This window comes from Periophthalmus magnuspinnatus, chromosome 7, assembly GCF_009829125.3.
Source record: "Periophthalmus magnuspinnatus isolate fPerMag1 chromosome 7, fPerMag1.2.pri, whole genome shotgun sequence".
NCBI classification, from domain to species: domain Eukaryota; kingdom Metazoa; phylum Chordata; class Actinopteri; order Gobiiformes; family Gobiidae; genus Periophthalmus; species Periophthalmus magnuspinnatus.
The window spans coordinates 34,168,077-34,183,375 of record NC_047132.1 but is presented as its reverse complement, the minus strand read 5'-3'; the positions used below and the strand labels follow the sequence as shown (position 1 = coordinate 34,183,375).

Below are 15,299 nucleotides of genomic sequence, written 5' to 3'. Positions count from 1 at the left end.
GTTACAAACTCCTCCCGTTACAAACTCCTCCCGTTACAAACTCCTCCCGTTACAAACTCCTCCCGTTACAAACTCCTCCCGTTACAAACTCCTCCCGTTACAAACTCCTCCTGTTACAAACTCCTCCCGGTACAAACTCCTCCCGGTACAAACTCCTCCCGTTACAAACTCCTCCCGTTACAAACTCCTCCTGTAACAAACTCCTCCTGTTACAAACTCCTCCCGTTACAAACTCCTCCTGTAACAAACTCCTCCTGTTACAAACTCCTCGTTCCAGACTCAGGGGCAGATTATCGTCAGATCTGGTCAGATTATTCGGTTCTGAGCCGCGGCCGCTCTGAGGGTCTGAATTATGAATGTGGCGAGGGGAGGATCCGGCTCGGCTCTGGGGACTTCAGCTGCACAACTCATTTAAATTGGATGAATGAAAAATAACAAAGGAACATCCCCTGCTAGCCTAATGCACTGGCCTGTATGTAACGCACCGGGCCAGAAATCCATGCAGAAAAATCCCTTTGTTGGTCGTCAAACTCCTGTCATCTCAGTCACTGGTGCGTTTTCCGCCGCTCCTCGTGTTCGCCTCTTTGTACATCTCCAAAATGAGTCCCTGAGCTGTGCTAGAGCTTTGCCTAAAAATCCTTCTCATCTTATCTTTTTCCTCTTTTGCTCTCTCTCTTTCTCCGCAGGCCGCAGAATGGGTCGATGATATTGTACAATAGGAAGAAGGTAAAGTATCGAAAGGATGGATACTGCTGGAAGAAGAGGAAAGACGGAAAGACCACGAGGGAGGATCACATGAAGCTGAAAGTGCAGGGAGTGGAGGTGAGTGAAAGGAGGAGAGAGGCGGACTCTCGCTCTGTGCTGGTTGTTGTAGACGGTCACACGCTGTAGTCGTGTCTCAGAGGAGGTTCACCAAGAAACACTGCAGCACAACAATAGTTCTCCCTGGGCCGCCGCTGGAGTGGAACGGATTGTTTGTACCTTATTAAGGCCCTGGATGTTGCCTTTGCTCCGGAGAGCCTACATTAATCTTACTGGCTCAAAGCGCGGCTGCGGAGCTAACACGGCCACACCTCGCCGCTGTGCTGTAGTCACTCCCCCCACGACACACAGAGCGTGTGAGTGTGTGTGTGAGCTGTGTGTGATGGGCTTTATCAGCGTGTTCGGGTTGTGTCGTCTAAACGTGCACAGATGAACACGCCAAACTGGACGCTGTGTGAAACATCGTGAGGTTGAAGTGTTTCTCGTGGTTTGTGGAGGTGTAATCGACGTCGTTTTGGTCCAAATGTGTCAGACTGACGCGCCAAACAAACTTAGACCAGAGAGTTTTTTATTTTTACAGTGAAACATGCTAACACGCTCATGCTAACACCGGGAGCTGTTGTGTTTTGAGTTTATTTGTGTTTCAGATCACGCGACGTCACTCCAAACTGTTGTGATATTTGATTTGGATGTGATCATAAACGTGCTGCTGTGGACGTGCAGATGTTTGTGGAAATATAATGAGTCTCGTAGTTTAACACAAACAGCAGCTTCAACAATTGTGCGTTTGACGTTTCGGCGTTTGTGTCATGTTTACGCAGAATCAGTGTGACGTCGTCTCATTGTGGGGTCTGGTCGGGGGTCAGGGGTCACGTGGCGTCTCCTGCTCTGCTTCTTCTGTCATTTCTTCCTCAGTTTATATTTGATAAAGATGAGAAAAGTTCATGTGCAGATCTTTATGCAGCGAAGTCGCTAAAATCACGATATGGACTTATGTTTCTTTGCATAACTGAGAATTTTTAGGTTATTTTTTTGTCTGTACGATCAGATTTGCAGCGTTAAAGGTTGAATTCATAACTTATAAGTGTAATAAGTGTCTCATTCTGCTGTTTATTTCTTGCAGCTCGTGATTTTATAATAGTTTCTGTGGTTCAAATCTGTTGTTTTTGTGTCAGTTTCAGTATCATCGTTTATCGTTTCTTTTATATGTTGAACTCCAGATTATGTGATCATGACTCATGTTTGACCTCGCCGCTCGCTCTCAGGTGGAGGTGGCGGCGTGTGTTTGAGGTCCTGGTCGTCCTCGTCTGTGGACAGAGGGACGCTGTGTGTTTGGGCCCCTCCGTGTCGACTTGGGGCCCAAAGGAAAACAGAGACACTCACAAAACACACACTTTAAAACACACGTCACACACAGAGTTAAACACAACAGGGTCAGACGTTTGTTTACATCAGTCACACGTTACATAGAATAATCTGAAAATAATCTGAATAATCTGTGGATTTATCTGTGATGGTCCAAACTAAATGCTCCAGTGTGAACAGAGAGAAATCAGATCACTCACATTTACATAGTCTGACTACCCCAGAAATCAGATTATAATGAGATTTCTGCTGCGTGTGAACAGAGACGTGTTTTGTGTTTTAAATGTTTTTGACTGACCCTTTTTATAACTGAGCAAAAACTACAAGACCAACGACGACTGAGGAGTTACGCCGATGTAAAGACAAGTTTAACTCTTGATCAGGGACGCACCGATCCGATACTGGTATCAGATATCGTTCCACATATCGGTTCAGTCGATGGTCGGACACATGACGTAATGAGACACGAGACACTGGACACGGGCAGAAAAAGTCAGAATGTTTCAACTTTTATCTAGACAAAGCTACATGAACTTTTATTTTATTTTTGTTTTGAAGTAAATACATGTTTTTAGTGTCTGCTCTGGTATCGGTAAAAACTTAAGACTATATCGTATCGTATCGTATCGAGTTTATAGAAACCTCCATCTTTCAGAACAGCAGTTAAATGTTTTCCAATTCCACTTTTTTATAATTGATTTGAGAAATAACTGTCTCATTTCTTGACTTTTTTAATATAAATTCAGATGTTCTCATTTTGTACAAGTTCGTTTCAGTCAAATTGAACGATTAAAACAGCCTCAGAAGATCCGAGCGTGACCTTTAGAGCGTAATGAGCGACTACACCACCATTTTGTAAATCTAATGTTGTTGTAAATTATTATAGCTGCCATTACACATCATTTGGAGGGTGCCCTCTTCAGCACAGATGTGGAAGTGCTCCCAGCTGACCGCCGCCCCGGGCCTGTCGTCCGGCGCCGCAGAGAGCGCCGCGTTTATTCGCCGGTCGTTGGGCCTCTGGAGGTTACAGTATAGCTTTTCCCGCACTTGTAACTGCCACATTGAACAAGTGGAAACATAATATAAAGGTCTAAAATTATCCCGACATCTGTGAATATGGCTTAAACAAACCCCCCGGGCGGCTCTCCAGATGCACTTAATGCTCCTGTAGTTAGAGAGCGGCGGCCGGCCACTTTAGCTCCGTGGACACGTGGAGCGAGCCGCCGTTTTTCTACAGGAGGCTTTAAATGACACATTCAACGTGACATTAAATACAAAAAGCATTTTAAAGTCCCATTTACAGGCTCTCAATTATTCTCAGAACGACTGCACGCCGCTCTGGTGCACGCCGCTCTACATGTGGCTCGTGGCTCGTGGCTCTGCACACTGTGGCTCTTGTGGCTGATGGCATTTGTTTTGAATAATTCACCATATACATGTACTCCATAGTGCAGTACTCACAGTGCAGTACTCCATAGTGCAGTACTCATAGTGCAGTACTCATAGTGCAGTACTCATAGTGCAGTACTCACAGTGCAGTACTCGTAGAGCTGAGCTAAAGACCTTCAGACCTGATTCTTCTGATCTCAGAGCATCACAAAGTCATAACATTCCTCGAGTTTATTTGCAACTTTTTGTGATTTTTCCGCTGTCTGTGTTCTATTAATAATGACTAGCATGCTAATAGTGCAGCATTGTTACTTCCTGGTTCAGTAAAAATGCTTTATACGACGTTCTGTCGAGGGACGACTGGGACTTTATTAAATGAAAAAACACGCACCGCCCCTTTAAGGTCTTTCCCTTTGGGGTTTGGTGTTTGCCGTAGATCAGACTCTGCACAGAGCCCAGTGTGTCTCAGCCAACGGGAACTTTTATTAAACCCCCCTGACCCCAACCCACTGTCCACTGTGTGACCCTGACCTCTGACCTCTGACCCACCTGCAGCTCTGTCCACTGTCTGGTCTTTAAATATTTAATAATTTTAGTGTGACTCAACACACACCTCTGAGATAAATGTAGACGATGTAGTGCCTCTGACAGTAGGGGGCGCTGTGCCGCTGACAGCACATAGGGGGCGCTGTGGCTCCTGTCGTCCTATAAACAGTTTTGTTGACGGTGTAAATAAACAGTTATTGTCTCCAAAGCAGCGGCTGATGTTCTGAGGTGTTTTGAAGCGTTTGAGTGCGCTCTTGTATTTACAGTGGCCGTAAACGTCCTCCTGTTTGTGTGAGCGCTGATAAAGAGCGGCGCCGAGTTGGACATAAGTTTGGCGGTTTACAGTGGAGTCGTTACATCACCACCACTGCTCTGTTGTGCTGAGCCGCCGCGACTCCCCAGCTGCTCCGTGCTTAATAGAGGTGCTGTGGTTATTACACGGGCCGAGTTTAGAGCCCAGGACAAATGCCGCGTTTGGTTTGGCGGCGCTCGGCGGTCCGGCGGGGGGCCGGGAGCGGGGAGCCGGGGACCGCCGGGGCCTCGGAGCAGCCTAGCGTGGCGGGTAGATGTCAGTTTGCGCGGCGGCCGTCCTAGCTAGCTCAGCGGCCTGTGTAAAACCGGCTCTGCTCCTTCACCGCCGTGTCGTCCCATTTTTCTCTCTTTGCTCCTCCACTTCCTCCCTCGCTAGTCCTTAAAGTCTTTCACTAGTTCTTTTCTCTATCTCTTCACTCCCCTGTGTCCCTTCTTTGCTCGGCTCATCCCGTCTGCCTGTTACCTCCTCTGTCCGAGAGCGCGGTGCAGACGGAGTCTTGAGTTTGGTGGTAATGTTCCCTGTTCCCTAAAATTGGAGCACAGGGCATGTTGCAGCATTAGCGCTTAACAGGGCGTGAAATAGCAGGCTGCCTTCGTGACGTCTCCCCATCACTCCAGGTGAGTCGGCCAGACGGCTGGATAAATGAGCATCGCCCCCCCGAGCGGCCCGCGGCGGTCCGGGGGCTCGGGGGGGGCGCGCGGGGCCACGCGGGGGCAGCGTCCACCTCTGATTACTCCGCCACGCCCTTTTTTGCGTGGGCTCTAATGAGGATGTCCCGCAGACGTCCGCTCGTTTACTCGGCGACAGATTTGCTTTATTCTCCCGTGGCTGATGTCGCTCAGGCGGCGGCGGTCTTCAGATGTGCGCAGCTCTAGCGTCCCCTGGCTTCACGCCGCGAAACGGCAGGCGTCGTCCGTCTGGAGTCTCACCTGCTCGGCTCTTGTCAGGTTTCTGCCCCAGAACGGCGCGGCGTTTGAGTTGATTAGGCGTTAATGTGGACTCGTACCCTCCTCGCTCCTCGGCCGTACCCCCCTGTGCTATCTGCTCATTATACCCCCGCTTTAATAAACTCCCTCAAACATGGATCGATTTTCTCTTAAGTGAAGGTGGCACTGGCTCTGACTTATTTCATTACCATAGGCTAATTATACCGATTGAAATGAGCTGGAGTTCTTAAGGTGCGGCGCGTCGCTCTGCGGCTCCTCCTCAGACTCTAATACCGGGACGGTCCCCGAGGCCCGCCCCACCCGCCTGACTCCGCCCCCCCACCCCACCTCGTTTACCATCGAAATAATCAAGCGCGCCGTCCTTAGCCCCGTAACTTGTCATCTCGTGTTGGATCCAGCCTAATGTGTGATTTCAACTGTGCAACTGTGCGATGAGGAAAGGTAATGGGGCGTGCGCGTGGCTCAATCGCCTCTGTTCATTGATAATAATGAAGACAAATGTCAAAACATTAGTCTCTAATGTTATAATGGAGTGGATGCCTGATACAAGCAGGATGCTACACTGCATTGGCTTCCAATATAACATGACCTTCAATATTTAACTTGTTTTAGCGCCCTGGGCCTGTCCGCCTGCAGTTTGGGTCTCTAAGCGAATTACGCACACGGCGCCGGTTTGGTGCAGTGTTTGTGTGGCGCCTTTAACCCGCTCAGCCTCAGGTTTACACAGGTTTATTTATAAAACATTTGGGGATTTAATCTAATTTAGTTTCACTTTCTGCTCTCAAATCTGCTGTAATCTTGATATATTTACATATTGATTCATTAAAGTACAAAGGGTTAGATTTGAGCACACGGTGCGGCGGTGATTCACCAGAACCGGTCAGATCGCGCGGTCAGATCGCGCGGTCAGATCGTGCGGTCAGATGTATTGGACAGACGTACACGACACTAAACAAACTCGTTTGAGGAGGTGGCCTCTCTCGGCCTCGTCCTGGTACAAGTCGACTGTGAAATTAAGATCACAGATAGCGTCTCTGCCCGGAGCAGAGGACTGAGTATTTTTCCATTTTTATTCAAACGTACACTGTGTCTGTCGAACAGCGCTCGCTCTCCGGCGCTGGCAAATCGATTACACGTTCCATTGTCTTGTGGCTTTGTTAGTCCCTGTTTTCAGTCGGCGCCTCGGCGTTTTTCCTTTTCAAATTACCTGATTGTGAGGAAGAGGAGCGCGGTCTGTGGCGTCATAAAGGAGCCGTTTCCATGGCTATAACTTCAACCCTCAGTCCGCACATACAGGAGCCTGCAGGACGCTGCTGCAGAGACACTAAAAATGTTACCTGTTAATGATTTATTCAGGCAAATGCGGCTAAGTACAAACACGGGAGACTTTGTGAAACACTGTATGAAATTACTCTGGAGCAGAGTGAGTGATGAGTTTACACCGGAGTGAAAACGGCAGCGCTGAGATGTAGATTCTGTAAAGTGGAAACTCCTTTTGTTTTTGTGCCGTTTGTTTAGATTCAGACTCTGAGCCTCAAGGATTAATATGAGACGATGCGTCGCTATGAGCAACAGAACAACAGAGAGCACCGCCAAGGAGCACCCGGGAACACCCCAACAACATGAACACCTCACCCCAACAACATGAACACCTCACCCAACAACATGAACACCTCACCCCAACAACATGAACACCTCACCCTCAGTGTCTCACCCTCAGCGCCTCACCCTCAGCTCCTCACCCTTATGCCTCACCCTCAGTGTCTCACCCTCGTTCCTCACCCTCGCACCTCACCCTTATGCCTCACCCTCAGTGCTGGACTCACCCTTTTAGCCGCTCTGCCTTTAAACCGTCTGTAATTAGCGTTTCTCTCTGAGTTCTTACAGTTGCTAAATCACTCGCAGCAGTTAAGCCGCGTCTGCGTTTCATTCTGACCTCGATATCGCCGCTTCAATCCGCCAGACGGGTTAAAGGGTCGTCTTTGTTGGAGAGGCCGCTGTGGAGTTCACATGTAGCGGCGTTAAGCTGTATATTATTGACAGCTCCTGTAATTTAATTTAGCACTGGTAGCGACGTGTTTTCATGTTGTCACAGCGAGGAGCCTCCAGTGGGCCGCTGTCGTCACGGCGAGGAGCCTCCAGTGGGCCGCTGTCGCCAAACGAAGGAGGAGGAAGGAGTTATGTCTCTGAAAAAAAGAGAAAACAGACGAGCCCCAAAGCCCAATGTGAGACTGATGTAGAGACATGTCCAGACGAGAAACACGGAGTGGGACACGCTCATTTTACTCAAAGCTAAAGCTTAAGCGTTAGCTTTAAGATGTATGTATATATATATATATATATATATATATATATCTTAATATATATCTTAATATATATATATATATATATATATATATATATATATATATATATATATATATATATATATATATATATATATATATATATATATATATTAAATTGGTCCTGGTTCACTACAGTGGTTCCCAACTTTTGTGCCACGTAACTTTATAATCTGCATCCCTCCTTCCTCAGGTGTTTTACACACGTCTTTCTGTTTTCAAATTCTGTTCAATTTTCCGTATATTTAAAACTTAAACCGTTAATATCGCCCCCTGGTGGGTGTTCCCTGCACCTGTCATTAGGTCACATGATGACTCCGCCTCAGGCTTCTGTAGTTTTTGCGAGTTGGACATTTGTTTATTAAACTTTAGCTCTTCAGGTTGGACTCCTGCTGTTCCGGTTCTTCAGGTTGGACTCCTGCTGTTCCGGTTCTTCAGGTTGGACTCCTGCTGTTCCGGTTCTTCAGGTTGGACTCCTGCTGTTCCGGTTCTTCAGGTTGGACTCCTGCTGTTCCGGTTCTTCAGGTTGGACTCCTGCTGTTCCGGTTCTTCAGGTTGGACTCCTGCTGTTCCGGTTCTTCAGGTTGGACTCCTGCTGTTCCGGCCGCAGAGGGAGGTTGAGGTGAACTCGTCCTGTGACATTATCTTTGCTCAGAGTTCAAAGGGCGTGGCTCGTTCTGCTCCGTCTGCAGCTTTCTCGGTCGTTCTCGGGGCGATGTCGGTGAACGTGGCGGCGTCTCGGGCGGCGGGTTCCTTTATCTTTTTGGCCGCTTGGCTGTTTCTGGCTCCGGCCGCTCCGTCCCATGTTTTATTTAGCAGAGGCGCAGGTTTAGATGTAATTTACTGCTGTGTAACGTTTAATAAGAGCAAATTCCAAATGTAGCGGCGCCGCGGCGCGAGCTGTTTCAAAGGAGCCGTAATGAGCAGAGCCCAAAGTTCAAAGAGAATCAGGAAGTGTTTGTGTAGCGTTTTACAGACCAAACAAATGTGTTTCCTCAGTGTGATATCGAGAGGTGGATATTTAACATGAAAGGAGCTAAAGAGGAGTTTAGCTCAGGAAACCGCTTTAACCCAGATGCCCCGGGCCCACACCAAACAACACACAAAACAGCAGCGCGTTCAGAGCCCAACACGCCGTCACACTGGGGTTTGTCACGTCTGTTTCAGTGGCTCGGTTGGTAGAGCGTTTGCCCGCTGATCTGAAGGTTAGTGGTTAGAATCCTCTCGATGTAAAAGTCACAGGAGCAGGTCCACTGAGCCGCAGGTCGTTGGTTTGATTCCTGCTCCAGTGTGAGTGTTTTTCTCGATGTTAAACGCTTTGAGCCGTGAAAGTGGTAAAGTTCTGTATAATCCGTGAGTATTTAAAGTTCATCTGTGCGAACACGTCTCTGCGCCGCTGGACTCGACAAAAAACATTGGATTGTGTTTCCCAGAACGAACAAAAGCAAAAGGTTTGATCAGAACAAACACATGACTCACTCAACACATTAGCTGGATTCTTCTTGTAACTTGTTGCCTCGTCCTCCACTTTTATGTCACTGCTGTTTGGAATGTTCCACAGTGTGAGATTAAACACCAGGTGGCGCTGCAGGTCTGACAGCTCAAGAGAGAATGTGGGTTATGTGAGATTTTAAACAATAAAAAGTATTAAAGTTAATATTTAAGGCAAAACATCTCCATGGAAACAGGAAAGTTCATTTACTCGTGTAGAGTCTAATCCTCCTCCACCTCCTGCTCCATCAGCTCCATCAGCCGCAGACAGAGCAGTGCCTCGTTAGCTCGATGTAATCACACGCTCCTAAACCAGCCTGGCACATCCAGACTGAAATCTTTATTCAGACTGATCTCAGTCTGGTCCTCGTCCGCCGCTGCGTCTCGTCACTCGTGATCGTCCAATCAGATCTGTTTGTTTCAGTGACACGTGTGAAACGAAGTCGCTCAATAGTCGTCTGTGATTTACAAATAAAATCACATTTCTCTCAGTTTAGGCATCACGACTTTAAACGTGACTTTAGACGTGACTTAAGACGTGACTTTAGACGTGACTTTAATGTGAGTTTAGACGTGACTTTAGACGTGAGTTTAGACGTGACTTTAGACGTGACTTTAGACGTGACTTTAGACGTGAGTTTAGACGTGACTTTAGACGTGACTTTAGACGTGACTTTAGACGTGAGTTTAGACGTGACTTCAGACCTGACTTTAGACGCGAGTTTAGACGTGACTTCAGACGTGAGTTTAGACGTGAGTTTAAATGTGGCTTTGGACGTGACTTTAGACGTGAGTTTAGACGTGACTTTAGACGTGACTTCAGACCTGACTTTAGACGTGACTTTAGACGTGACTTTAGACGTGAGTTTAGACGTGACTTTAGACGTGAGTTTAGACGTGACTTTAAACGTGACTTTAGACGTGACTTTAGACGTGAGTTTAGATGTGACTTTAGACGTGACTTTAGACGTGACTTCAGACCTGACTTTAGACGTGACTTTAGACGTGACTTTAGACGTGACGTGAGACGTGACTTTAGATGTGACTTTAGACGTGAGTTTAGACGTGACTTTAGACCTGACTTTAGACGTGACTTTAGACGTGACTTTAGACGTGACTTTAGACATGAGTTTAGACGTGACTTTAAACGTGACTTTAGACGAGACTTTAGACGTGACTTTAGACGTGAGTTTAAACGTGGCTTTGGACGTGACTTTAGACGTGAGTTTAGACGTGACTTCAGACCTGACTTTAGACGTGAGTTTAGACGTGACTTTAGACGTGAGTTTAGACGTGACTTTAGACGTGAGTTTAGACGTGACTTTAAACGTGACTTTAGACGTGACTTTAGACGTGAGTTTAGATGTGACTTTAGACGAGACTTTAGACGTGACTTTAGACGTGAGTTTAGACGTGACTTTAGACGTGACTTTAGACGTGACTTTAGACGTGACTTTAGACATGACTTTAGACGTGAGTTTAGACGTGACTTTAGACGTGACTTTAGACGTGACTTTAGACGTGAGTTTAGACGTGACTTCAGACCTGACTTTAGACGCGAGTTTAGACGTGACTTCAGACGTGAGTTTAGACGTGAGTTTAAATGTGGCTTTGGACGTGACTTTAGACGTGACTTTAGACGTGAGTTTAGACGTGACTTTAGACGTGACTTTAGACGTGACTTCAGACCTGACTTTAGACGTGACTTTAGACGTGACTTTAGACGTGAGTTTAGACGTGACTTTAGACGTGACTTTAGACGTGACTTCAGACCTGACTTTAGACGTGACTTTAGACGTGACTTTAGACGTGACGTGAGACGTGACTTTAGACATGAGTTTAGACGTGACTTTAGACGTGACTTTAGACATGAGTTTAGACGTGACTTTAAACGTGACTTTAGACGAGACTTTAGACGTGACTTTAGACGTGAGTTTAGACGTGAGTTTAAACGTGGCTTTGGACGTGACTTTAGACGTGAGTTTAGACGTGACTTTAGACCTGACTTTAGACGTGACTTTAGACGAGACTTTAGACGTGACTTTAGACGTGAGTTTAGACGTGAGTTTAAACGTGGCTTTGGACGTGACTTTAGACGTGAGTTTAGACGTGACTTCAGACCTGACTTTAGACGTGACTTCAGACGTGACTTTAGACGAGACTTTAGACGTGACTTTAGACGTGAGTTTAGACGTGAGTTTAAACGTGACTTCAGACGTGACTTTAGACGTGAGTTTAGACGTGACTTTAGACGTGAGTTTAGACGTGACTTTAGACGTGACTTTAGACGTGACTTTAGACGTGAGTTTAGACGTGACTTTAAACGTGACTTTAGACGTGACTTTAGACGTGAGTTTAGACGTGACTTTAGACGAGACTTTAGACGTGACTTTAGACGTGAGTTTAGACGTGACTTTAGACGTGACTTTAGACGTGACTTTAGACGTGAGTTTAGACGTGACTTTAGACGTGACTTTAGACGTGACTTTAGACGTGACTTTAAACGTGAGTTTAGACGTGAGTTTAGACGTGACTTTAGACGTGACTTTAAACATGACTTTAGACGTGACTTTAAACGTGACTTTAGACGTGACTTTAGACATGAGTTTAAACGTGACTTTAAACTGGACTTTAGACGTGACTTCAGACCTGACTTTAGACGTGACTTTAAACGTGAGTTTAGACGTGACTTTAGACGTGACTTTAGACGTGACTTTAGACGTGACTTTAGACGTGAGTTTAGACGTGACTTTAAACGTGACTTTAGACGTGACTTTAGACGTGACTTTAGACGTGACTTCAGACCTGACTTTAGACGTGACTTTAAACGTGACTTTAGACGTGACTTTAGACGTGACGTGAGACGTGACTTTAGACGTGACGTGAGACGTGAGTTTAAACGTGACTTTAGACGTGACTTTAGACGTGACGTGAGACGTGAGTTTAAACGTGACTTTAGACGTGACTTTAGACGTGACTTTAGACGTGACTTCAGACCTGACTTTAGACGTGACTTTAGACGTGACTTTAGACGTGACGTGAGACGTGACTTTAGACGTGACTTTAGACGTGACGTGAGACGTGACTTTAGACGTGGCTTTAGACGTGAGTTTAGACGTGACTTCAGACGTGACTTTAAACGTGGCTTTAGACGTGACTTTAGACGTGACTTCAGACGTGACTTTAGACGTGACTTTAAACGTGACTTTAGATGTGACTTTAGACGTGAGTTTAGACGTGACTTTAGACGTGACTTCAGACCTGACTTTAGACGTGACTTTAAACGTGAGTTTAGACGTGACTTTAAACGTGGCTTTAGACGTGACTTTAGACGTGACTTTAGACGTGACTTTAAACGTGAGTTTAGACGTGACTTTAGACGTGAGTTTAGACGTGACTTTAGACGTGAGTTTAGATGTGAGTTTAAACGTGACGTGAGACGTGAGTTTAGACGTGACTTTAAACGTGACTTTAGATGTGACTTTAGACGTGACTTTAGATGTGACTTTAGACGTGACTTTAAACGTGACTTTAGACGTGAGTTTAGACGTGACGTGAGACGTGAGTTTAGACGTGACTTTAGACGTGACGTGAGACGTGAGTTTAGACGTGACTTTAGACGTGACGTGAGACGTGAGTTTAGACGTGACTTTAGACGTGACTTTAGACGTGAGTTTAGACGTGACTTCAGACGTGACTTTAGACGTGAGTTTAAACGTGACTTTAGACGTGACTGTAGACGTGAGTTTAGACGTGACTTTAGACGTGACTTCAGACGTGACTTTAGACGTGACTTTAAACGTGACTTTAGATGTGACTTTAGACGTGAGTTTAGACGTGACTTTAGACGTGACTTCAGACCTGACTTTAGACGTGACTTTAAACGTGAGTTTAGACGTGACTTTAAACGTGGCTTTAGACGTGACTTTAGACGTGACTTTAGACGTGACTTTAAACGTGAGTTTAGACGTGACTTTAGACGTGAGTTTAGACGTGACTTTAGACGTGAGTTTAGACGTGACTTTAGACGTGAGTTTAGATGTGAGTTTAAACGTGACGTGAGACGTGAGTTTAGACGTGACTTTAAACGTGACTTTAGATGTGACTTTAGACGTGATGTGAGACGTGAGTTTAAACGTGACTTTAGACGTGACTTTAGATGTGACTTTAGACGTGACTTTAAACGTGACTTTAGACGTGAGTTTAGACGTGACGTGAGACGTGAGTTTAGACGTGACTTTAGACGTGACGTGAGACGTGAGTTTAGACGTAACTTTAGACGTGACGTTAGACGTGAGTTTAGACGTGACTTTAGACGTGAGTTTAGACGTGACTTCAGACGTGACTTTAGACGTGAGTTTAAACGTGACTTTAGACGTGACTGTAGACGTGAGTTTAGACGTGACTTTAGACGTGACTGTAGACGTGAGTTTAGACGTGACTTTAGACGTGACTTTAGACGTGACTTTAGACGTGAGTTTAAACGTGACTTTAGACGTGAGTTTAGACGTGACTTTAGACGTGACTTTAGATGTGACTTTAAACGTGACTTTAGACGTGACTTTAGACGTGACTTTAGACGTGAGTTTAAACGTGACTTTAGACGTGACTTTAGACGTGAGTTTAGACGTGAGTTTAGACGTGACTTTAGACGTGACTTTAGACGTGAGTTTAGACGTGAGTTTAGACGTGACTTTAGACGTGACTTTAGACGTGACTTTAGACGTGAGTTTAGACGTGACTTTAGACGTGACTTTAGACGTGAGTTTAGACGTGACTTTAGACGTGAGTTTAGACGTGACTTTAGACGTGACTTTAGACGTGACTTTAGACGTGAGTTTAGACGTGAGTTTAGACGTGACTTTAGACGTGACTTTAGACGTGACTTTAGACGTGAGTTTAGACGTGACTTTAGACGTGACTTTAGACGTGAGTTTAGACGTGACTTTAGACGTGACTTTAGACGTGACTTTAGACGTGACTTTAGACGTGATTTTAGACGTGACTTTAGACGTGACTTTAAACGTGACTTTAGACGTGACTTTAAACGTGACTTTAGACGTGACTTTAAACGTGATTTTAGACGTGACTTTAGACGTGACTTTAAACATGTAGTTGAGCCAATTTCTGAAATGGAAACGACAGTCGCACAAAAATGACACTGAGGATTTGTGTGTGATGAAAGAAAATGAGAGATAAAAATGAATGGAATAAAACAGAGGAGAAAAAAGACAAGTGGAAGAAGAGGAAGCTCAGCGGGTGGACGGAGGGAGAGAAGATAATGAGGAGAGAAAGAGAGAGGAGAGAGAAGAGAGGGAGAGAGGGGAGGGAGGGAGAGAGGGAGGGAGGGAGGGAGGGGAGCAGGGGAAGCTCAGCAGGTGGATGGATGGAGAGGGAGGAGATCGAGAGAGAAACAGGAGAAAGATGAGGGAGCAGAGAGGTGGAAGCAGAGGAAACTGAGCAGGTGGATGGATGGAGAAAGAGAGCGAGGAGAGAGGAAGAAGGGGAGGAGGAGAGAGCGAGAGTGAGGGAGGAGAGAGCGAGAGTGAGGGAGGAGGAGAGAGCGAGAGTGAGGGAGGAGGAGAGAGTGAGGGAGGAGGAGGAGTGGAGAGGGAGCCAAAATGAAGGATATATAGCCTCTGGCAAACAGAAAACAATTGTTCCAGTGCCTCCCTTCACCCACTTCAACCTTAAACAGCACAGTGTTTTCACTCAATTAATTTGTACAGAGAGAACAGGGCCGGAGCTGAGGGGGGCTCAGGGGGGCAGGGCCGGAGCTGAGGGGGCTGAGGAGGACTGAAGGGGCTGAGGGGGCTCAGAGGGGCCTGTGAGGGGCTTTGTGGACCTGAGGGTCACACACGTCTCTGTCTCAGGAAAAGAAAGTTTCCAGGCAAAAACAGCGTCTGCATTAACCTCATAGTGACTCTTTTATTTGTGTCACTGCAGAAAAACTATTTATTTTGTCAACATTTACACACACACACACACACACACATTGTGTCCACACACAGTAGTGTTACACACACACACACACCCCCACCCACATTGTGTCCACACACAGTAGTGTTACACACACACACCCCCACATTGTGTCCACACACAGTAGTGTTACACACACACACACACATTGTGTCCACACAC

The 15,299-nt window shown here is 46.2% G+C and overlaps 1 protein-coding gene across 2 annotated transcripts in view; it reads left to right on the top strand.

Annotated features, from left to right (window-relative positions):
- camta1a (calmodulin binding transcription activator 1a) overlaps positions 1-15,299 on the top strand; it is a 413,228-nt gene that overhangs the window by 229,927 nt on the left and 168,002 nt on the right. For both annotated transcript variants that reach the window (XM_033969195.2, XM_033969200.2), the window contains exon 5: positions 687-822. In XM_033969195.2, coding sequence (XP_033825086.1) covers positions 687-822 — 136 coding nt within the window. The remainder of the gene's footprint in view (positions 1-686; positions 823-15,299) is intronic.